Genomic DNA, 24123 nt, shown 5'->3' with positions numbered 1-24123 from the left:
CATTGTTTTCTTACATTATTTTATTAACTACTTTGCACATCACTGTTTTCTTACATTGCCTTATTAACGAAGGCGGATTGCCTTGACTAGTCAGACAAGAGTCATATAATGGATGTTACAGTTGATGTAAAATTAATATGTCTGAACATCTAAAGGCAATGCCCTAACTATGCTTGAAACAGATTTACTTTGTGTACTAAAGTACATCACTGTATTCCATACTCCCACTATTGTAATGGTTGATGCTTGAACATAACAGGTGGCACCATCCACATCAATATTTAGGTCAGATGTTGCCAGTACACCAAGGTTTCCAAAAGAGCAAACCAAATCTAATAAAATCTGACATTAATATGTAATAAATACTACTCTCATAATTGAAAACTTTGATGCGCTGGCTTACAAGTTTTGCATAAATGTAATATTGGCACATAAACATAATTTCTGTGGCGAGACTAAAACGTCAGCTACAGAAAGCATGTTCCACGTGAGGACAATAACAGCATCAAAAAGTCTACAAAACAAATATAAGGATAACCAACAAGGACTTACCTTGCCGTACTGTTCGAAGTATTGCTTTACATCTTCTACTACTGTATTTGCTGATAATCCCCCTACGAATATTTTCTTTGTTCTTGTGACCATCTACATAGGATAACAAGAGAGACATGCTCTAATCAGATTATTTGAAACTACAAAGTGGGACCAAAATAACATTCACATAGAAACTGTTAATCCTGTTAATTAATTTGATGCATCCATGGAAGGAATTTACAGCTCAGAAAAAACTCTGTGCTAGAGAGAAGATGATAAATAAGACCTACAGGTCTCATTCACACAGTATTTCACAATAATAAAATCAAATAGGCTGAGAACTACTGATCATTACTACACATAGTTAAAAATGATTGGCTCTGATGGAACACTAACATAAAATAAATGTCAAGGTTTGATTTTAAAATTTGCTAATGCCGCTATGTGACTTGTAATTTTCCAACATAAACACGATAAACCAAAATCTTTAAAATTTAGTTGCATTATAATTATGTGTATCAAGCTGTAATACAGCACATAGTGCTAAACGTAATCAAGCTAAATCTGTTCAGAAGACAGCTTCAATAGCTTTATGATGAAAAAAATGCATTTGCAGAGGTTACTGCTGGTGAAAACCACATGTTAAAACAATCAGTTGATCCAGGGATAGAGGCATCTGTAGTTACATACACATCTTGACTTTTCCCAGTAAAAATTAAATTTGCCTGGACCCTTTTGAGCCACTCTATCGGTGCTTTACCATAATCAGTGGCTGCGGTCACCAAGACAAAATACAGAAGTCATGATTGGCCAAAAATATCAGCTATATTCTCTGGATCAGGCAACTTCCATAGATTCATTTTTGTCATCATATACTTGCTTTTAAATTGTTGAGGGTTTTAGACAGGTTTAATTTAGCAGAAGTGGTCAAGAAAAAATATTCATCAGCATTTTTAAGCTTTTCAGATAAAACACGGATCAGCAATGGCAAAGGATGCAAGCCAATGTTTGAGTCCATTTTTTTTTTATCAAAAATGGTATGCTTTCAAACCAAAATCTTGGCATACAAGAACATCTTCAGAGTAAAGCTGGCCATACACTGTTAGAATTGTGTCTGCTTCAGAGGAATAGGCCAAATGTCTAGCAGTGGATAGCACTGCCAACTCAAATACATGTAAATTACTCAATTACATCCTTGTAGTCTTGAACCCAGTAGTTCTGCTTTTTATTTTGACGAACCTAAATCCTTGACCAGGTTCTTTTAATTCTGTGTGATGGGACCAGGCTCTCCAGACAAACACAGTTCAAAATGTTGTTGTCACTGTCTGTGCCTAGGCTGTTACATTGCAGCATCTTTGTTTCATCTAAGCTCTATTTCTCTGGCGGCTTCAGTACTGGCAGATTGTCATCATGTGGCACTGGTCTCATTGCTGAAGGCTGATTGGGGTATTCAATTAATTTCTTATTTTTAGCAGAGAGACCAGCAATTTTAGACAGAAGTAACAGTATGTCACATGATTTTTTCTCGACATATTTTCGGTACAGCAAACAGCATGGACTTCAGAGTTCTTCTAAGATCAACAGCACATCTTGCAAATGCCTTGTCTTGATCACCAATCCCTCAACCAAAGTACAGTTCATATGCTTTCCTAACAAGTCCAGTCATGGTGTACTGTTGTGGTTTAAGCGTGTACCAAAATGTAGCTGTTACTACACTGGAGAAACCTTTCTGCGGTTACCAATTGTCCTATAACAATTCTATAACTAGCTTCCTTGTTATGCAACTAACATGTATGTAGACAATGCTATACCTTCAAACAGTCGCCTCAAAATACTTGGAAATTTCTAATGAAATAAGTAGCATCTGTGCAAGCAAGCTGCTTGTATAGCCTTTTCAGGCTATATATCCAGCCTAACCATGGTCATACTGTACCAGTTCCACATATATTATGCATTATAGACTTTTCAGGCTATACATCCAGCCTAACCATGGTCATACTGTACCAGTTCCACATATATTATGCATTATAGACTTTTCAGGCTATACATCCAGCCTAACCATGGTCATACTGTACCAGTTCCACATATATTATGCAGTATAGACTTTTCAGGCTATATATCCAGCCTAACCATGGTCATAATGTACCAGTTCCACATATATTATGCAGTATAGACTTTTCAGGCTATACATCCAGCCTAGGCAACCTCAAACTGTACCAGTTCCACATATATTATGCATTCTAGCCTTTTCAGGCTATACATGCAGCCTAGCCATGCTCAAAACGGTACCAGTTCCACATATGTTAAGTATTCTAGCCTTTTCAGGCTATATATCCAGCCTAGCCATGCTCATACTGTACCAGTTCCACATATATTATGCAGTATAGACTTTTCAGGCTATACATCCAGCCTAGGCAACCTCAAACTGTACCAGTTCCACATATATTTTGCATTCTAGCCTTTTCAGGCTATACATCCAGCCTAGCCATGCTCAAACGGTACCAGTTCCACATATATTATGCATTCTAGCCTTTTCAGGCTATACATCCAGCCTAGCCATGCTCATACTGTACCAGTTCCACATATACTATGCATTCTAGCCTTTTCAGGATCTACATCCATCCTAGCCATGCTCATACTGTATCAGTTCCACATATACTATGCATTCTAGCCTTTTCAGGCTATACATCCAGCCCAGCCATGCTGAAATGGTACAATTTCCACAAATATTATGCATTCTAGCCTTTTCAGGATATACCTCCAGCCTAACCATGCTCATACTGTACCATTTCCACATATATTATGCATTCTAGGCTTTTCAGGATATACATCCAGCCTAGGCATGCTGAAATGGTACCAGTTCCACATATATTATGCAGTATGCCCTGTGAGCCTGCCTGGACATGCATGAGCTTCACAAGCAATCTTATAACACAAGTTAAAATTAGTAAACATAAAATATTTATATATATATATATATATATATATATATATATATATATATATATGAAAAAAATTGCAAAAGCAGCAGAAGATATACGTAAAATGGTACTTGATAGGATAAATTACTGTTTATTTTCGTGAATGTTCAGGAAGAAAAATCTTTCTTGTCCAGTGCAATCAACTTTACAGGCACTGTACGGGTATTCTGACATCCAGTGCAAGTGGCTGTCAGAACACAATAGTCTGGCAGGTAGAATTCATCTATGGATCTACCAGGGTTTGTTCACACTCATGTGCAGATCGCCATTTATATGCACGGGAAAAATGCTGGTCTCTGCAAGGGCACACAGAAAAAAAAAACATTTTAAGTGCTCTGTTCACATTAGAATGCTGTTGACAGGTGCCCAGTATTGCTGTGTGGACATCTGCAGAATGTCTGCAGATTTCCACATCACTCCACAATTCTCTCTCTGTTCCTGCATTTCTATGTGTCACAACTAAATTGCAATACATAAAAAAAAAAAAAAAAAAAAAAAATGAAATCTGCATGCCTTGTCTCTTGTCTCCCTTATTCACATCAGATGTAAAGGAGCCCTTAAAGCAGTATTAAACTCAAAACATTATTAAATTTTGGCTCATCAGTTCTTAAATATGATGGCTACATTAGTTTTCTTTTGTTAGCCTTTTTTTTTATTTTCACCTGGTGATCCAGGCAGAAAATCTGTTATTTTTCAACTTACTTTAAGAGACTAAGCTGTTAAGAGAAAGTAGCAGTAGAAGGCTTAAGGAAAACCATTTACTTTTTTTCATTCAAACGTCAAACCTTTAACCTTAAAAAAAAACAAAACAGTTTGCTGTAACTGCTTATAAAGAATTAGCTGGAGTACTAGTCAATTCCATCTAAATCTGCTAGTCTAACACTACCCTTCCCCAGACTGACAATGCTGCTGTCCAAAGGTGTATGCTTTACTACTTCATCCAAAGTGCAGACACCCTGAGATAGCAAGTGTGTTACTGGCTGGATCATCAGGTCAAATAAAGGGGGGAAAAAATGCAGCCACCACATTAAAGGATTGGTAAGCTGAACTATATTACATTTTTTGTGTAAAAATTCTCAGTACATTTAGTGACTCGAAGAATGTCGTTTGAAAGTACTTCAAAATGTTGTTTGCTTTAAACATTAAACTTTAGAGCATATAGACTTTCCTGTTCAAAAAACTACATACAATGCTAAAATCTGTTCACTCAGGAAACATTTTCCATCCTGTTACTGCAAATTTTATCATCACCATGGTAAAAAAAAAGATTGTCGATTTGACCCCACTAATAGAAAATAAAACAAAATGTTCTTAAAATGAATTATTTCTAGCAAAATTCTACTAGTGTATGGACAGCATCAGTACATTTTTTTGTCTATTTAAAGTGATTGTAAAAGGGTCCAAGTTTTTTACCTTCATGCATTCTATGCATAAAATAAAAAGCTGAGTGCAACAGCACCCCCCCACCCCAATTCTTACCTGAGCCCCTTCTCAATCCAGTGATGTCTACGAGAGCCTCAGATCTCCGGGGACTCTCACTCCTGATTGGCTGAGGTAGTAGTAGGAGCCACCACTGCTTTCAATCACAGCCAGTGAGCCAATCAGGAAAGGGAGGGGGTGGGGCCAAGCCACATCTATGTGTGTGAATGGTAAGCTGATTGCTCTTGGAAAGGGTGGCCAGGAGTGGGGGACCTGAGAAGAGGAGGATCTGGGCTGCTCTGTACAAAACCATTACACAGAGCAGGTGCAAATAACATTTTCTTTTATAAACAATACTTTAGTATCACTAACTGTGAAACGAACAATCCTAGCAATTAAAAAGATTACATGCCAACAACATTAGAGTAGATGCTACTCTAAAATGAAAAATTTAAATGAAACATGAACTTGGCAACACGGTCTAAATTAGGGTGCTTGATGGAACAGTAGCAGTTATTTGCTAACACCATAATTGACATAAATGTTCTGTATAGATGAGGTATGGAACATATACACCTTGTAATTAACTTTGAAGGCCTATTAAGATATTCTAAAGTAAAGGTTGAACAGCCCACAAAAGGGTCACATCAGCCCACAGATCAATTGGCAAACCCCAACTTGCCAGACTGTCAGTCAGGACTCAAGTTTGTTTGCATTAGAAAGACAGGTTTGGAAATTGAAGAGCCACAAAAAGTGACTTGAGGCAGGAAAAGCATGAGTTGGAAAGTTAAGAAAAATGGCAATTTAAACTGCAATTAATATATTTCAATAAATTTCAGTCACTGTTGATTGGAAAATGTTCAGTACAGACAATCAGATAATTAATCAAGTGGACCATAAGCTTTTGGCTGGGCTGAACTGATTGAAAACACAGGCCAATTCTGTTGGCATTTATGACAAAGTTTAGAAAAAAACTCAGTTGCAAATGAAAAGGCAAATAAGAGCCTGAGTATTGAAATGCATGTCCACCAAAGAAATCCTGAAAACATAGTCTGATCACGTAGCTCCTGTGAGAAAATGTATTCTTCTTTGCTGGCTAAGTGACGTTTAATTGTTACTTTATAATTTATTGCACGGTTCGTTGAGTACAAAAAGACTTGCCCAGCCTTCACTCTGTGAAAACGTGCACAAACACTGGCGTGATGAAATTGTAAGGCAGTAGGTAATAGCGATGACTGGGAAAGAAGTGTTGATAAGAAAGGTTGCTCTGAGATTTCTGCCCGGCTGTTGATTTGTTTGTGTGTGTGGCATTCCAGGCACTAGAGACTAAAATATCAGCTGTCTTTTCTATCCCAAAGATCGAGCATCTGGAGAAGGAGGGACAAAGACCCACCTTCCCTTCTTCGGGTGTCAATGGTAGGTCAGAATTGCAGGACAACCATTGCATATGCAAAGCTTTCATTTTCACATGCAAATGAAGTCTATTCTTATTTTAAACAGAACTACTATATGTAAATGTTCTTGATGCATATGTATTGCCTAGAATTTTGCAAGCGTGACCAGGTTCAGAGATCTTATAGTCCAGTTAGCTCGTTGTTCTACCAGGTGAAGAATCGATTGTTTAACCAGCTTCATAATACATCCAGTCTCATCCTGACTTGATGTAAAATCATATCTAGCTCTACATTGTTCCTGTGAGCACTGAGCACAATAATACAATCCGAAGACTGAATGCAAAGCTTTTTACAAAAAGATACAGAGGGCTCGGTCCAAAACTGTATTTTCAATCTTCACGGATTAACCACAATTGTCTGGCTAGGCTATTTAAATATTAAATTCACAATTCCCGTTTGGGTTTGGAGCTATGACATCATAAAATTTGGCAGATTTCTTTCTTATTTGCAACCTATACAATGCAGAAAAAGGACAACTGAAAGACAGATTCAGTTTATGGACATTCAATTATTTGCATAGCTTTAAAACAACCTCTGAAGCTTCAGGTACTTTGGGCAAATTCATCCTCAAAGTTCACAGAGACACAAATTGAAGCTAATATCCCCTTTCTTCCTCTGACAGCATGGGCTTGCCAGTCTTTTTGCCTTCCAGTGTAAAGAGCAGGTGCTGGGGAGCAGAAACTTCCAGGAGTGTTAAACTTCACTCTCATTGGTTCTTCATATTGACCTTAAGTCACTGCAGCAGTGGTTCAGGCAACAAGAGATGTAAATGTTCAGTCTTGTCCATAAAGGCATGACCCTAGTAAAATGATTCCAGTATGTGACAGGGTCACTTCAAAGTCAGTTTCTGCTGAAGAATGTGTAAATACTTGAGTGTCCATAGCCTACACACAGGTTCACATAAAAGTGTGTAAAACTCCCTTAAACTCACTCACTAGAGGTTACAAGGGAATTCCTACCCCAACTGTATCATGTTACCAGAACTGGAGAGAAGCCTACCTCAGCTCTGAAATGACACTGCCAGAATGGTAGACATGGCATTGCAATGCAAATGCCATGAACAACACAAAAATAAAATGTTGGGCAGTTGTGACCTTGAGACACAGGACACATAGGCACCACAACTGGTGCTTTGATGTCCCCTACCATTTACCCTATCTGGAAAACAAACCCTTTCCAGCTGGAATTGACAGACACAGAGATCATCACATCCTTCTTATCTGCAATTCTAGAGGTCAATAGATCCAGCCCCTATCCCAGTCACATGGGATATCATATCGGATACCTTAGCAGCTTGTTTGAGGTTTGTCCTTATCAAAAATATAACCCACATCAAACTAACTTCTACTTGGGAGATGGATCTATTGAGGGAGATGCATCAGAGGAGCATTGTATTAACAACCATTACCCCAGATAACTGATTAAGATGGTACAAAGCACAGTAGCTCTCTAGGTCTTTTTCACTACCCAAAGAAAAAAACAAACAATTTTACTAAATAATTCAATATATACAATTTCAAGCCACTTACTGGCCACGTTCCAAAAGACACAAAAGGAATCATCTTGTACAAAGTGCATAACCATTAGTCATGGCTCTACAACCCATATTCATTAAAAGATGTAAAGCATAAGAAAAAATATATAGTTCCAAAGCCCAATTAATTAAAGATGCCTTAAAGTGGTTGTAAACCTCTGAAAAGAAAAATGAACAAACCATTTCCTTCTTTAGTGTGTACTAGCCTCAATCTAAAGCATCTAGTGTCGTTCCTATCTGTTCTCTCCTCCCTCTGTTATCTGCATGAATCACGTCTTGCAGTCAAACACAACACTAAGCAATCTCAGATGCCCAACCCTCCCTCTAGCACACAGCAGGTGATTGACAACCTCAGCAAGTGTACTGGGGTGGGGGGTCCATTCCTTCCACTCAGGTCTCAAATGGAAATTTAAGTTAAAATGGTTGTAAAGGCTCAAGGTTTTTTTACCTTCATGCATTCTATACATGAAGGTGTGTGTGCAGCAGTGCCCCCAGCCCCCTCATTATTTACCTGAGCCCCATCATGATCCCTCGATGTTCACAACAGCCTTGGCTGTCCTGAGTCTCTGCCTCCTCATTGATTGAGACAGCAAGCGGGAGCCATTTACCCTCGTTGCTGTCAATCATAGCCAGTCCGCCAATGAGGACAAAGAAGGGGTGGGGCTAATCCGCAGTTCCGTGTGTGCATGTAAACACGGAGCAGCGGCTTAGGAACAGCCTGCTCGGGTGCCCCAATAGAAAGCTGCTTGCTATGGGGGCACCTGACAGAAAGGAGGAGCCAGGAGTGCTGGAGGGGGAACTGAGAAGAGGAGGATCCAGGTTTCACTGTGCAAAACCACTGCACACAGCAGGTAAGTATAATACGTTTGTTATTTTACAACAAAAAAAAAATTAACCTTTAGTATCACTTTAACTGACTTACTGTTCCCTGAGCTAAATTTGGAAAAAGAATATATCTAGGCTCAAACTGAGCCCCTTACAGCACATGGTTGGTGGGCTTACGCTAAACTTTGATGAAACAGTCCAGGGTATCAATACTCCATGGACAAAACACAATCTCTTACTTATGCAACTAGAGACAGGGCACCAAACAAAGGTCCTCCTCTAGCGTAGGAACTATATTAGGTTTAAGTCCTTTACACGCACATGTTGTAATACATACTATTCTGAACTCTACAAACTATAGCTCTTTGACTCCTGGCAAATGTATGGTATAATTAACATGCACTGATTGTACACAATGCAAGTTCTTTGCACTTCCAAAACAGAAACACTATCAATAACTACAGCTTGCCTTGTTTGCACAAGCCTCTACATCTGTTCTCTGCATAGAGAATACAACTCTGATACAACATACTTCATCAAAGAAAAAAAAGAAAGGCTTCATTTCCCAAATGCATGCTTCTCAAGTGGTATTAGCCCTGGTTCACACCAGTGCAACTTCAGGAGCGACATGCAATTTTCAAATTGCACCTGAAGTAGCATCTAATGTATTTCTATGCCACGGTCTTAATCAGTGCAATTTGAAGTAGCGCAATTTCAAAAATATTTACTGCACTACTTTTTTCCACGATTTTATTGAGACTTTGGTTGACTTCTGTTAAATGAAGTTGCTAACCACAGGGAAATCAGAGGTACAAATCACACTTCTCTCCGGATTTGAAATTGCACTACGTCAAGTGAAGTAGCACGATTTCAAAGTTGCATTTAGTGTGAAACAGGGCTTAAACCCAAAACCAAAAATGTACTATATTGCAGGTTACCAGTCATAATATATGGTGGCTGCATCAGTTTTATCTTTTTAAAATTTGTTCCCTGGTGAGAAGGCCAGTGTGCTACTTCCTGTATTAGTGTGCCCTCACTTTGGATAAATGGGCACAGGGGGCACCTTTGGACAGCAGAATTGTCAGTCTGCAGGAAGATTAGTGTTAGATGTACTAGCACAGTGGTCTCCAAACTGTGGCCCTTTGCTTGCTTGTATCCGACCCTTGGGGCACTATTTAATTCACTGATACAAACAATGAGGAATAATTCCCCCCACTGACACTAATGATGGGGCATATTTGCCACCCCCATGACAACAATGACGGGGCACCATCCTTCATATGAAACAAATAATTGGGTGCAGTTCCTCTCAATGATACCAACAACGGGGCTCAATGACGCCACTAATGGGACACAAATCCTCTGACATCAATGATGGAGCACAATTACTCCCACTTACGGCAAAGATGGGTAATTGTTTCTTCCCTTCCCTTCCATGGACTTCAGGACCTTTTCTACTGCCAATGGCCACAGTCCAGCCCCCATAAGGTCTGAAAGACCGTGAACTGGCCCTTTGCCTAAAAAGTTAGGAGACTCCTGTACTAGCAGATCTAAGTACACTAACAAACTGAAGCAGTTAAATCAACAATTTTTTCCCTTTGGGATAAAGGGAACATAAATAAAATAAATAAAAATTGATCACTGTAAATACCCCTGCTAGTGGTTTGTCTCAACACTCTAATTGCTATATTTGCAGGACAGCTTGTTCTTTTGAAAAATCAGACTTATTGGCTGTATTGCCAGATGAAAATAGAAAAAAGAAAGCCTAAAAAAAAATAAATAAATAAAAATAAAAATAAAATAAAATCAGCCATCAAAGCTAAAAAATGGCAAGCACAATTATAATAAATGTTTGCCTTTGGGTGTAGTACCACTTTAAATTGCTGGTCCTCAAGCACAGACCACCCTGCCCTGCAGGTTCACTGTCCAAATTGTTTTCTTACATTTTGTTTGTAATGATTAAGGCCCCATTCACAACAGGTAGGTTGGGACTGGGCTGGGTTGCATTGTCCAGTACAATCCCAATGCAAGACAAGGCAAAAAACCTTGTTCACTATCAGGTCAGTTCACACTACCACAATGCAGTTATGTGCACTGAAAAAAGAAATACAGCATGCACAATCCATCGCATTGCACTGTGACCAATAGAACTTCATGAAACATTTTTCTGACATTCAACAAAACATTTAAAAAAAATTGCACAAAACCTAAAAACGCCTCAATACCAAATTATCTTATCAAAAAAAGAATGAACCTTCCAGGCTCCTCAATCTTGTTTCTCTCATTGATGTGGCTGCCACCAGAATTTCTACAGAATTTTGGGTATTTTCAATCTGTGTAACTGTGCATGTCTATATCAACTCAATGATCAGGTGGCAGTTGGATATTTTGATATATCCATTGACCATAACTGGGTATCCTACAAATAACATTCCATCAACTTTTTAGTATATGTTGACAGATATGAATAATAATTCATAAGTATGAGAGTGTTAAGCCAAGCAGCAAGCACATCTAAGGATATGCAGTTGTATCTACTTGTCATTTGTACGAATGTCATTTAATATATTGGTAATGTTTTGACTCTTTGCTGACAATGGATAGCAGTCCCCTGAGCCATTGCTTTTTCCAGTCCTTTACCTAACCTTAGTTTCTGAAAATGTACATACACTTGAGGCTGTAATGTAAATTTGCTATGCTCTACTCTCAGGAGCAATGCATGCCCTTCAGTCTAATTCCAATCTCGACTTTCATTTCAACCAAGTTTGACGGTTAGTTTCATTGGAAAAGGCTCTATTTGCATCGCAAATTGCTTAAATTAATTTGACTTGAGAAGGAGCTAATTGCATATAAACTGAAATGTTTCTCAGCGTATCTATATATTAGGTGGAGCATTAAGCCTTGTTTACCTAATCACAAGCTTGGTACTCCATCATTTTTACACCCAGGTCATACAAATTCAGATATAATTTGAAAAATCATCTCAAGTCTTATGTGCCACTGAACACCATATTGTGTTTCCTGTCCAGCCTCTGTTATCATTCTCATTAGACAGCAATAATTCATTTAATGAGAAAAGTGATTTTTAACAAGATCCCACTTCAATAGAGCATTATATAGCCAAAAAAGCGGTGCTTCTGATAATTGTATTGCTTGAAAATGACAAATGTACCACCCTTTTAAAGGATAAGTTCACCTTTTGCCAAAAAATATTAAATGCAAATTTTTTTTCAGGGAAAAAATGTGCATTTATTATTTTTGGTTGCAGGAGCCTGTAAAGCACTATACCAGCGATCAGCAGATCACTGGTGTCATGCAAGTCTCCTGCAGACCTGTCAGTATATCTGCTTGTCCGTACAGGATGTACAAGCAAGCAGACATACCGACAGATATACTAACAAGTCAAACCTTGAAGCAGATTGGCTACAGCAGCAGCAGAACACATTGGGCGCCACTCCTGTCAGCTAACAGGAAACGGAGGCTACAATTCGCGCAGGCTCACCAAAATTGCACAATAAAAGATTGCAAAAAACTTTGCCTGGTCTAAAAAGTCTCAATTTCAGCTGTGACATTTAGATGGTAGGGTCAGAATTTGGCGTAAACATCAAGAAAGCATGGATCCATCCTGCCTTGTGTCAGCAGTTCAGGCTGGAGGTGGTGGTGGTGTAATGGTGTGGGTGATATCTTCTTGGCACTAGCAAGGTGTACCTAATAAAGTGGGCGGTGATTGTACAGGGACGCTATTCTTGCCTTATACTGTAGTGTCTATACTCTGAGACCCCAAACCCCCACCCACAAAAAAAAAAATATCACAGAAACATATTAGGATAAAGAGACTTAAGTATTTTGGCTCAATAGAGAAAGTCATCATAGCAGAGGGAAAGCTCATCTCATGGATATGGACCTTCAATAGAGGGAAATTCTTCTAAAGCACCAACACCACTATGACAAATGTGTGTGTGTTTTTGTGTGTGTGTGTTATTTGTGCTTTGAAAATAAACTGCATGTGAGGTTACGATACTGTACTCCATCAATGTGATGGGGAAAATGAAGCACTTCTTTATTGAAGTGGCACTGGAATAATGGCTATGCATCTGTGTTAGAAGTTCTGTCAAAAACAGCCTGCGCTGCTTGGAAACAAGAAGAGTGCTGAGCAGATCTCTGCCTCCTAACAGGGCACTCTAAAACTCAATCTCTCTGGGAGAAAAAAAAAACTAATTAAATGCTGCTTACATGTGTTCTAAACCTTTATTTTATTTATTTTTAAGAAGACAGCGTAAACAAGGCATTCCTATAACTAACTATCTAGATCACTATATACAACCTATAGCTGAGAGGACAGCTTATATGTTAATCTACTGCTATCCAAAAACCACAACCACAAATACATTTGTAGCCTGCGCCCATTCTGCTTTCAAATTATTGAGAGTTATGAAAGTAATGCTGTGTCTGTGCCCATCCCTACCACCAACATCAGCTGGGACCTGCTGAGCTCCCAATGACTATTAGGGCTGGTTCACACCAAAAAGCGGTGCAGGAAATGTGCGTTCCATGCATGTTTCCTGCACCACATTCAAAATCCACTGCCTTCTGATCTGCTGCAGGTGCCAAAACATTGTTCATGAAACCCGCAGGGACCAGATTGCGTGGTACCCCAGTACCAAGTGATTTGGTGTGGTGTGGTGTGTTTTTCAACAGTAGTACAAGTAATACTGTTTGTGCACTCCAGTGTGATTTGCAGGCAATGCAAATGGGCTACAAAATTGCACTGCAGGGGACACAGGAATTGCACTCTGTGCGATTATGTGAACCAGCCCTTAACCCCTTGATGCTGAGCGCACGCGTCTGGGCCTTGACGCCGAGCAGCTGCATATTTGCGTGCAATATGAAAATACATATGTGCTGAGAGCACGCACCCTGCGCGCTCCCAGCACATGTCCGTGACTCCCGGAAAGATCCCGATCTCCCCTTTTGATCGAGACCTTTTCCAATCATGTGACCGCCGTGACAGCGAATCATGACAGTCACATGACCCTAAAACTCCGCCACTTCCCGGCTTCTGAAACTCTTAGAGGGCCGAGAGGCACCGGCACGAAGAGGTTAAAGTATCCAAAGACTTGAGAGGAGAGTTGCTTAAAGAGTAAATTCATCTTTTTGGCAAAATAATAAATGCACATTTTTTGCAGGTAAAAAAATGTGCATTTATTATTTTTGTCTGCAGGAGCCTGGAAAGTATTGCTGATGCCATGCACGTCTCCTGCAGACCTGTCAGAATATCTGCTTGCCGTACGGGATGTATGGCCAAGCAGATATTCTGACAGGAAGCTTCAATGAACTACCACGGCGCTCTAAAGTAGTTCATTGAAAACTACAAGCCGACAGCCGCTAAGACTGCTGGGACTTGTAGGCACTCATTCACAGAACTCTGTGAATGAGTGACACAGCCGTGTGGATGCTGTTTTCAAATCCGAGTACGAAGAAACTTCTCCCTGTACTAGCGGCTGCAGCTATGGGAACATATTACATGTTCCACCCTAAAACCGATTGGAACATGTAACATGTTCCCAAAGGTGAACTTATCCTTTAAAGCGGTATTAAACCCAAAACCAAAAATGTATTATATTGCAGCCTACCAATCATTAGATGTGGTTGCTGCATCAGCTTTCTTTTCCTTGGCTTTTTTTCCTCTGTTTTCACCTGGTAATCTGGCCAGTAACACACCTCCAGTATTAGTGAGACATAATTCTGGAAGAATGGGTACAGGAGGCACAGCAGACAGCAGCATCGTCAGTCTAGTGGGGTGGGAGTGGTAAATGCATTAGCAGATTTGAATACAACAACAAGTTGAAGCCAAACTCCAGTTCACATTTACAGCAAACAGTTTTTTTCCTTTTGGGATAAAGGATTTATATTAATAAATAAAAGCTTATTATTTTAATCACCCCTGCAAGTGGTAAATGGATGGTCTCATTCCTGTAATCTGTTACATTTTGCTGGAGAGCTTGTGCTCTCCACCTCCACTGCCAACATCAAGTTGGCCACTAACTGACCCCACTTTACTCCTATACATGTTAGGCCCAATCAATAGGCTTCCTCAGTGGATAATTTGGTGGAAGATTATTATTATTATTATACAGTATTTATATAGCGCCAATGGGTATGCTCAGCGCTGTACAGTAGCAGGGGGGACAGAACATGAGACAATACAGTAACAATACAATACACGAGGGGTTCAAGGGCCCTGCTCTTTCGAGCTTACAATCTAGGAGGGAGGGGAAGGTGGCACAGGAGGAGATGGCTGTTGGGGATGCAAGAGGAGTGGAGGAGGTTAGTTGTTAGGTGAGGTCGGGTGTTAGGTGACGTTAGGGTAGGCTTCCCTGAAGAGGAGGGTTTTCAGGGTGCGCCTGAAGGTGGGGAGGGTAGGCGACAGTCTGATGGATTGGGGTAGGGAGTTCCAGAGGTTGGGGGAAGTCCTGGGTAAGTCCTGCAACCGAGCGTGGGAGGAGGAGACCAGGGAGCTAGAGAGTAGGAGGTCCTGTGAGGAGCGGAGGGCACGGGTAGGGTAGTATTTGGGTATCAGGTCAGTTATGTAGATTGGGGTGGCATTGTGAATGGCTTTGTAGGTCAGAGTTAGAAGTTTGAATTTGATGCGTTGGGCAATCGGGAGCCAATGAAGGGATTGGCAGAGGGGGGAGGCAGATGTGGAGCGGTTGGTGAGGTGGATGAGTCTAGCCGCTGAGTTTAGGATCAACTGGAGTGGGGATAGCGCTCGTTTGAGTAGGCCAGTGAGAAGGGAATTGCAATAGTCCAGGCGTGAGATGATGGAGTGTACGAGTTGTTTGGTGGTGTCTGGGGTGAGGAATGTGCGTATCTTGGAGATGTTGCGGAGGTGGAGCCTGCAAGATCTAGATAGCAGTTGGATGTAGGGTAGGAAGGAGAGGTGGGAGTCCAGGGTGACACCCAGGACTTTGGCGTGTGGGGTGGGAGAGATGGTGGCGTTGTTAGTAGTGATGGAGAGGATGGGGGGGCATGCGGTAGGGGGAAGACCAGGAGCTCGGTTTTGGATAGGTTAAGTTTGAGGAAATGGAGCGACATCCAGTCTGATATGTCGTTTAGGAGGTGGGCAATGCGGGCAGAGAATGAGGGGGTGAGGTGGGGGGTGGAGAGGTAAATTTGGGTGTCGTCGGCATAGAGGTGGTAGTTGAAGCCGTGGGAGTGAATACGTTTGCCAAGGGAGGAGGTATAGATGGAGAAGAGCAGGGGCCCGAGGACAGAGCTTTGGGGACCCCAACAGAGAGGGGGAGGGAGGGGGAGGTGGCAATGTTGTAGGTGACGCTGAAGGAGCATTGGGAAAGGTAGGAGGAGAACCAGGAGAGAGCAGCGTTCTTGATGCCAAGGGAGTGCAGTTTGGCAAGGAGGAGAGGGTGGTCAACAGTGTCGAAGGCCGTGGAGAGGTCGAGGAGCAGGAGGATAGAATAGTGGCCATTGGCTTTGGCGGTTAGCAGGTCGTTGGTGATTTTAAGTAGGGCGGTTTCAGTGGAGTGCAGGGGACGGACGCCAGACTGTAGGGGGTCAAGGAGGTTGTTATCAGTGAGATGGGCGCTTAGGCGATTGTAGGCCAGGCGCTCAAGGAGCTTGGAAGTGAAGGGCAACAAGGAGATGGGTCTAAGGTTGTTAAGGTTAGTGGGGTCAAGGGAGGGTTGAGTATGGGGGTTATGTGTGCGTGCTTTAGAGGGGAGGGGAAGGTGCCAGTGGAGAGGGAGAGATTGAAGATGTGGGTGAGGGAGCGAATGATGGAAGGGGGGGGGTGACTGGAGGAGCTGTGAGGGGATAGGGTCCAGGGGGCAGGTGGTGAGGCAGGCTACAGTGAAGACCTTAGAGACCTCCTCAGGGGTAGTTGGGCTGAAGGAGCGGAGTGTTGGGGAGGTGATGATGTGCGAGGCATTATGTTAAGTGGGGGGTAGTGCGGCTATGAGGTCGGGGGAGGGGACGATTGAGGGGTTAAAGGGGGCGGGAGGCTGGGTGGAGAGGTGGATTGTGAGTTGGCAATGTCCTTACGGATTGCGTCAATCTTGTTTTGGAAGTGATTGGCAATCTCGTGGGCGGTGAGTGAAGTGCTGGGTGGGGGTGGAAGGGGGGGAGAGAGCAGGGATTTGAAAGTGGAGAAGAGCCGACGAGGACAGGTGGAGAGGGTGTTGATAAGGGTTATGAAAAAGGCTTGCTTGGCGGCGTGGAGGGAGGTAGTGTAGGTGAGGTAGGCAGCTTTATAGAGGGAGAACGCGCTACTGGACTTTATGTTTTGATACTTTATTATTATTTTATAGTGAATGGTTGTGGCTTGTGCAGCATCTTTTGCTGCTTTAAACTCAAAAGACAGTTTTCCGCTGCAGGTTATCCTCCCGCTAATTCACCAACTCAGGGATCCTGGCCGCTGTACAGACTCCACTTGCAGGCTCAAAAACAAAAGGACAAAGCTGCTCAATATACAGACTGTTCTACCTGGCTCACAGGAATGGAGTGCGTTTCCACCCTTCTAGAGTAAGCAGCTTCTGACTTTTTTAAGTTGTTATATACTACCAGATTACAAGCAAATACTGTTTAGGACTTTTCTTTATTAGATCTTCAACTTTACCTCATTAATCAGGCAGAATGAAGAGTTCTACAAACTTTACCCCAAGTCAGTTTGCTTTTACTTCTTGTACTCATACTTGTAATGCTAAAAGCAAGTTAAACCCAACCTAATACTATATAGACCACAGATCAGCACCAATACCATTTAGACCAGTGGTCTCTAAACTATGGCCCTGGGTCCAGATTTGGCCCTTTGCTTGCCCTTATCCAGCCCTTGGGGCACTTTTTCTCCCACTGGTACAAGACACTATTCCTCCCAGTGACACCAACATGGGGGCATAATTCCTGCTACTGACATCAACAGCAGTCACTGTTCCTCTCACTGAAACAAACCATGGGGCACTATTCTTCCCACTGATAACAACGGGGCACTATTTCTCCAACTTACACCAAGAATAGGGTGCTATTCCTTCCCTAATGCCAAAGATGCAGTGTTTACTCCCAATGACGCAGGACAATTTCTACTTCCAATGGCCATAGTTCAGCCCACCTAAAGTCTGAAAGCCAGTACACTGGTCCTTTGTTTAGAAAGTTTGGAGACCCCTGATTTAGACCCTGGATCAGTTTGGGTTCCTGTACCTAAAGACCTCTGATCACATTCCAACCCATGCACCTTGAGACTTCAGTTTCAAAACTTGCACCTTGAGACCTCAGATCAGCCCCAAACTTTGTACTTTTAGACTCAAACCCTGTACCTTCAGGTTTTACATACCCGCTGCAGAATTGACCACTTTTAATGTCATCAGCATATGGCTTATATTGGCAGCAGCAGGGTATTTACACATACTCTCAGCTTCTCAAGCTGACTGCAGGCTTTCTGAAAACGAGATAAAAAGATATGCAATGCCACTCCCACATTTAAGTGGCCATCAACATGGGCAAGCATGCCAGACTCCCTTTATCCAATGGTTTCTGACTTTATGGAACTCCAAAACAAAACTAGTGATTGGTTTTGGCACGATCCACCATGACTTCAACACACAACTATTACTTAATATAATTAATAGAATATTCGCAAAGCTAATCTTTAGGGCCTCATGCACCTGGACACGAAAGGCCATACAATGTAAACTGCGGGCTAATTTCGGCCCCTGGGAGAACAGCTGCAGAGTACAGCCACCCAAAGTAATTAATGGCTGTATGGTAGCTGTACATGAGTATATGCTATATTTTCATAAACCCTACATGTGAATGGGTGTAAATCCTTGGATGCGCATTGAGTGCACAAGTATGGTGTATGACCTTGTACAGGTAATGTCATTACTATGGGAGGTTGTGTGCTGCAGCTATGTCTCCCGGGTGCAGCAACACACTCTTGAATTACGATACACAGCCTCATGCACTCGTGTGCACTAGGCCTTTGTATAACTCAGTACATATTTATCTTCCACTAACTTCACATTGAAGAACTGCTGATTGTTTTAGTGAAAGTATTTGCTCCAAAGTTGCAATCTGATGAGAGGTGAGAGGAAACTGACAGAATGCTTCCTCCTGCCTGCAGAAGACTAATGACACCATCCTGGCCTAAGCAAAGTCATTGGACTAGAACTCCATAGGTGCCTACTGATAAAAGTGATCGATAAAAGCTTTTTGAATACTTATACTATTGCTACATATTGTGATATGACAGGAAGTTGCCCACTCAAATTCGTATTATTACTGAAAAGTCTATTTAACTCAGTTTTGACCAACAGCAATGATTGCAGGTGCTAAATGCATTCTATGTTGGTGGGGGGACGAGGCAGTGCAAATACTACAGTCATAGAAGAGAGAAACAGCATACCGGGTGAAATCTGCAACATACCACCAACGGTCTATATTTAGACTGCTTTATGTTAACTATCAGCATCAGTTAAACTAAAATGATGATGTAATCTCTGCAAACACAGTTCATTGATGTGGAATGCAGTTAATAAGGAGATTTTAGTGATGAAATGTCTAAACTGCTTCTGTCAGATATTACTCACTTAGCTGGGGTGTCTGGTATTTTCATATTACTCATTCCTCACATTCAATTTACAATTCTGTAGCTCATTTTTCTTACTATATTCATGTTTAATAAAATATACATATAGGAAAAAATAAAAAAACAAACATACTTACCATAAAAGGTTAAAAATAAATTAATTTGATTAGTCACCACAGCTAAGGTGACCCACATGAGTCCCATAAATGAATAGTTTGTTTCATTATCAACTTAAAATAAAAAAATAAAAAAAAAAGAGATCAAAGTAGAAAAAATGACCCATTAACAGTATGTTGTTTAGATTTTGCAGTCTTATGTCTCCCAGTATATTTTGGTTTGCGTGTGCAAGATGTTTTGGCTTCCAAGAATGCTCAGTTTTTTGAGATAGGGATAGGACTAGGTTAAGTAATTCCTCACAACTTCAACCCATTCAAGTTAGCCTGTGCCAGCTTGCAGTGGATTTAGCAAACTAGTGGGTGGCTGCTAATCTCCAGGAGCTGACAACATCCAGAGAAACCGATAACACAGAAGCTTACCCCTTCTACTCCCCTCCACTCTGCACTGTTCAATAAAATTGACAATCCAAAGTGATTTGCTGGACAAGTTTAAGAAGGAAGTTAAAGAAGGCATTCTTTGCAATAAACGCCAGAAAATACATGTTGTTTCTGTATGGAGACAGGAGGTCTTCCTGGCTGTAGTGTGCAGAGAAAACACAGCCCACACAGGATTCCTAATCTGGTGCCATCCCACAACTCTTTTCCCATTAATCCTTAAATGCCATATTTATATATTTATGCATGGAGACATATATTACCTTAATTAAAACACGATTATTTTTTTTCCAGTCCAACTATTAACAGCGCTCATTGAAAGCAATAAATCCTTAAGAAATTGATTATTCCCAGCTGTGAAAGGCTGCTTTGTCAGGTAATTGCCATTAGCGCTGCCTTTGGATAGTTGATTTATTGCTGTCTGCCCCATCTGAAGTGAGAGCTGATGTGGAGGTTGTCATTTCTCATAATGCAGTACTGTATCTCAATAAAGGCAGCATCCAAGCTGGACTTACTATTTGTTGGCAACTAGACACAGCACATTGCACTGAAATATACAGGAATCTTTTATGTAGTCTATCCTTTCACTACTTACTTCTCCACTCATTAGATACTTGTCACTTTATAGCTAGTATGTGCCCTAAAGAAACAGGCAGTTACGTCAACATAATAAAAAAAAAGTTGAAAAACTTGACTTTTAGGTGAGAATCTGTAAAACAAGATTTACCTCCAAGAAAAAAAAAGTACATTGAATATGCAAGGCAAATTCTTTATCAGATAGTAACTACAGTTATAAGGACAGCCAGTCCCATTTATAAGCGCTAAAACTAGTTAGTTTAAGGCTTCATGCACACTGGAACCAGAGGCGGACTGACCATTTGGAAACTCAGGCACTGCCCGAGGGCCCGGGGTCAGTAGGGGGCCCCATGAGATTCCCCTGGTACCTTTTTCATAGGCTTTTTGAGTTTGGGCAAGGACACAGGGGCCCCATGATCCCCTATTGCCCGGGGGCCCCATGAGTTGTCAGTCGGCCCCTGACTAGGACTCTTCTAAACGCTTTTAGAAGCAGGAGAAAAGCAGCTGCAAAAATGTTCCTAAGCCATGTTTTTCAAACACGTTCAGGTGCATCTAGGCACATCAAGCACTTGGGCATTTATTTATTTCATTGACCAGAGTATTTATTATGGCCACTGAAGTGAAAAAACCACTCAAGAGTTAAACACGCCTAGCATTAACGCTTGTTTACTCAAGTTTAGTTTTTTCAGGCTTTTTTTTTTGCCATAACACTCCTCTCTTGAATGAGATGGGGTTTTTTTCTGCCTCTAAGCACCCCGTCTCAACTTCTGTAAATGCCTGTGTGTGTATGACCACATAGGTTTACACGAAGGAGTGAAAAAAGCTCAAACGCCTATAAAACAAGTGTTATTGAGCTCAGGCATGCATGAGGCCTAAAACTGAACTTCAGGAATTAGGCACAATGTACCCCTACTTTAGGCCACCCCACTCTGCAAGGATTAGGTCTGGGGATGCTTGAATAAGGAAAATTACCTTACTCTGGGCTCCAGCAGGCTTCCTCAATCAGAGTGAGCAGTCCAGATCTGCCTCTTCTCTAAGGTGATCTAGCCACGATCACATTCCAGTCTCCTTCACATATGATGCAGGGATACTGAGGGACTAATCACAGACGAGAGCACCAGAGGGAAAGCACCAGACGGGTAAGGTGCAGTGTACATCCACTTCACCACCACCATTCCCCAGACTTAATGAGCATTTAACCTCTACAAAGTGGGGGGCCCACTGCCAGGGTATATTTTGCCTAATTCACAGAGTTAAGATTTAAGGGCTAATTCCACCTTTGTGTAATAGGAAACATGGTGCATTTCAGCAGCCCTCAACACATCCTCCCTTACCTGAATTGTAACATTTTTCCTGTAGCATCCTGTATTTTTTTTTTTTTTTTTTAATTTAATTTGGCATGGCTGTTTGGCTCCATCCACACAGCAGCATCATCCATTCAATGATCCATTCATACAGATCTGTAAATGTAAGGCAACAAGGTCCATCTGCTATCCAAGCTAGAGGGATTGGGGAATTGTAGATATCAAGGGAGCACTAGGCCAAAGACCGCTGCAGCCCTTTGAGTACTTTCTCCAGCTCCATAACAAAGTTCAGACCTCTGTACCATCTGTTCATGTCACCTGCAATGCACTGATCAGAGTTGCAAAAAATAAATGTAGCATGTGTGTATTTATGTGTATGTGTGCATATGTGTATTTTTTTTTTTTTTATACAAAAGGAAAAGTAAGCCTTTAAATTAACATAAATGGATCCATAGGCACCACTTGGATGTGAATTTTATGTGAAAGGTGGCTGAATATAAACTGATAATAAATGTACACAGCTACACATGAACATCTATAGACTTCCCATAGAGTATAGTAGTTACAAATCCGTATACAATTACAAATGCCTGGTATAGTTTTCACATCAAACAAGGTCTAGTAAACGCACCTAATAAGCAACAATGCCCTTAAAATAAATATTTACTGAAAGCAAAGTACCAATTTTTTCCAGTTAACAGAATTTTGCAGAGGTGAACTCCGTTTAATCACTGGGTGTCAGTTGTTAGGAACATCTTGTTTTTATTGCCTTCTCGTTACCACCCAAATATTCAATCTCTGAGGTTATTTTTTCAGAAGAAAAAAATATTGTAAAGAATTAGCACAGACACTATGGACAGACATAGAACAGAAAGGTTTGTATGAAGTATAGGACTGACATGTTCCTACTGCTAGGCCTCCTGGGCAGTAAGACACAGCAGAAGTCAGTACTTTATGCAATTGAGCACAAACATTGTAGGCAGGAGAACAGAAAGGTTACTGGGAAGTATGGGACTGTGACAGGATCCTACTGTAAGACCTCCTGGGCAGTCAAACACAAAGAAAAGTCACTGCTTTATTCAATAGCATGTAATTAAAAGGCACATATTAAAAGGCCATTTAATGAAATGCTATAGTCTGAGAAAAATAGTATTTAAAGACGGTATAATCTTTCATATGGCACAGTAACTGTTTCCAAACTGAAGGTGCCAATTGCAGAACTGCAACATTTGTACTTTAATTTACACCACAATTACAATTTTCAGGGCAAGAAGTATATAAACCAGTGGTTGTCAACTTATGCGCAAAGGGGGCCTCAAATGCGGCCCCTGACATCACCAAAGGACAGCACATAATGTTCAATATATGTAGTACTTGAGAGGACTGCCAGAAACTATAGGCCTAGAGGAATCGAGGGTCAGAGTGGACATGCTACATTTGTGGCTGGGGATATGCGGCAGAAGACAATACGAAACTGAGAATGTGTTACATGAGGCTAGTAGAGATCAATGCTATTACCCTAATCAGTGTTCCTACTACAGTCTGTTGAGGTCCAAAGGTTGCATATATCATATACCAAAGGGATGCAGATTGGCACTAGCGATATAAACTCATAGCAATACAAGTGAAACTCGAAAAATTAGAATATCGTGCAAAAGTTCATTTATTTCAGTAATGCAACTTAAAAGGTGAAACTAATATATGAGATAGACTCATTACATGCAAAGCAAGATAGTTCAAGCCGTGATTTGTCATAATTGTGATGATTATGGCTTACAGCTCATGAAAACAAGAACAATATTGGACCTCTGAAAAGTATAAGCATGCATATGTACTCAGTACTTGGTTTGGGCCCCTTTTGCAGCAATTACTGCCTCAATGCGGCGTGGCATGGAAGCATCCCCATAAAGCTCGTCTGCGGAAGGAAGCATGAAGTGCTCCAAAATCTCCTGGTAGACGGCTGTGTTGACCCTGGACTTAATGAAGCACAGTGGACCAACACCAGCAGATGACACGGCTCCCCAAGTCAACACAGACTGTGGAAACTTCACACTGGACTTCAAGCATTTTGCAGTGTGTGCCTCTCCATTCTTCCTCCATACTCTGGGTCCTTGGTTTCCAAATGAGATGCAAAAGTTGCTCTCATCAGAAAAGAGGACTTTGGACCACTGAGCAACAGGCCAGGTCTGTTTTTCTTTAGCCCAGGTAAGACGCTTCTGACTTTGTTGTTCAGGAGCGGCTTGACAAGGAATATGACATTTGAAGCCCATGTCCAGGATCCGTCTGTGTGTGGTGGCTCTTGATGCACTGACTCCAGCCTTAGTCCACTCCTTGTGAAAGTCCCCAAC

General features: G+C 41.2%; 1 protein-coding gene across 5 annotated transcripts in view; it reads right to left on the bottom strand.

Annotated features, from left to right (window-relative positions):
* MSI2 (musashi RNA binding protein 2) overlaps positions 1–24123 on the bottom strand; it is an 853268-nt gene that overhangs the window by 607160 nt on the left and 221985 nt on the right. For all 5 annotated transcript variants that reach the window (XM_089678522.1, XM_089678523.1, XM_089678526.1 and 2 more), the window contains exon 6: positions 553–645. In XM_089678522.1, coding sequence (XP_089534648.1) covers positions 553–645 — 93 coding nt within the window. The remainder of the gene's footprint in view (positions 1–552; positions 646–24123) is intronic.

The sequence above is a fragment of the Staurois parvus genome, unplaced genomic scaffold (assembly GCF_062004578.1).
Source record: "Staurois parvus isolate SC_StPar_1 unplaced genomic scaffold, SC_StPar_1.0 ptg000206l, whole genome shotgun sequence".
Classification (NCBI taxonomy): Eukaryota; Metazoa; Chordata; class Amphibia; order Anura; family Ranidae; genus Staurois; species Staurois parvus.
The sequence above is the reverse complement of the archived record's forward strand: the minus strand, read 5'-3'. Positions and strand labels throughout refer to the sequence as shown.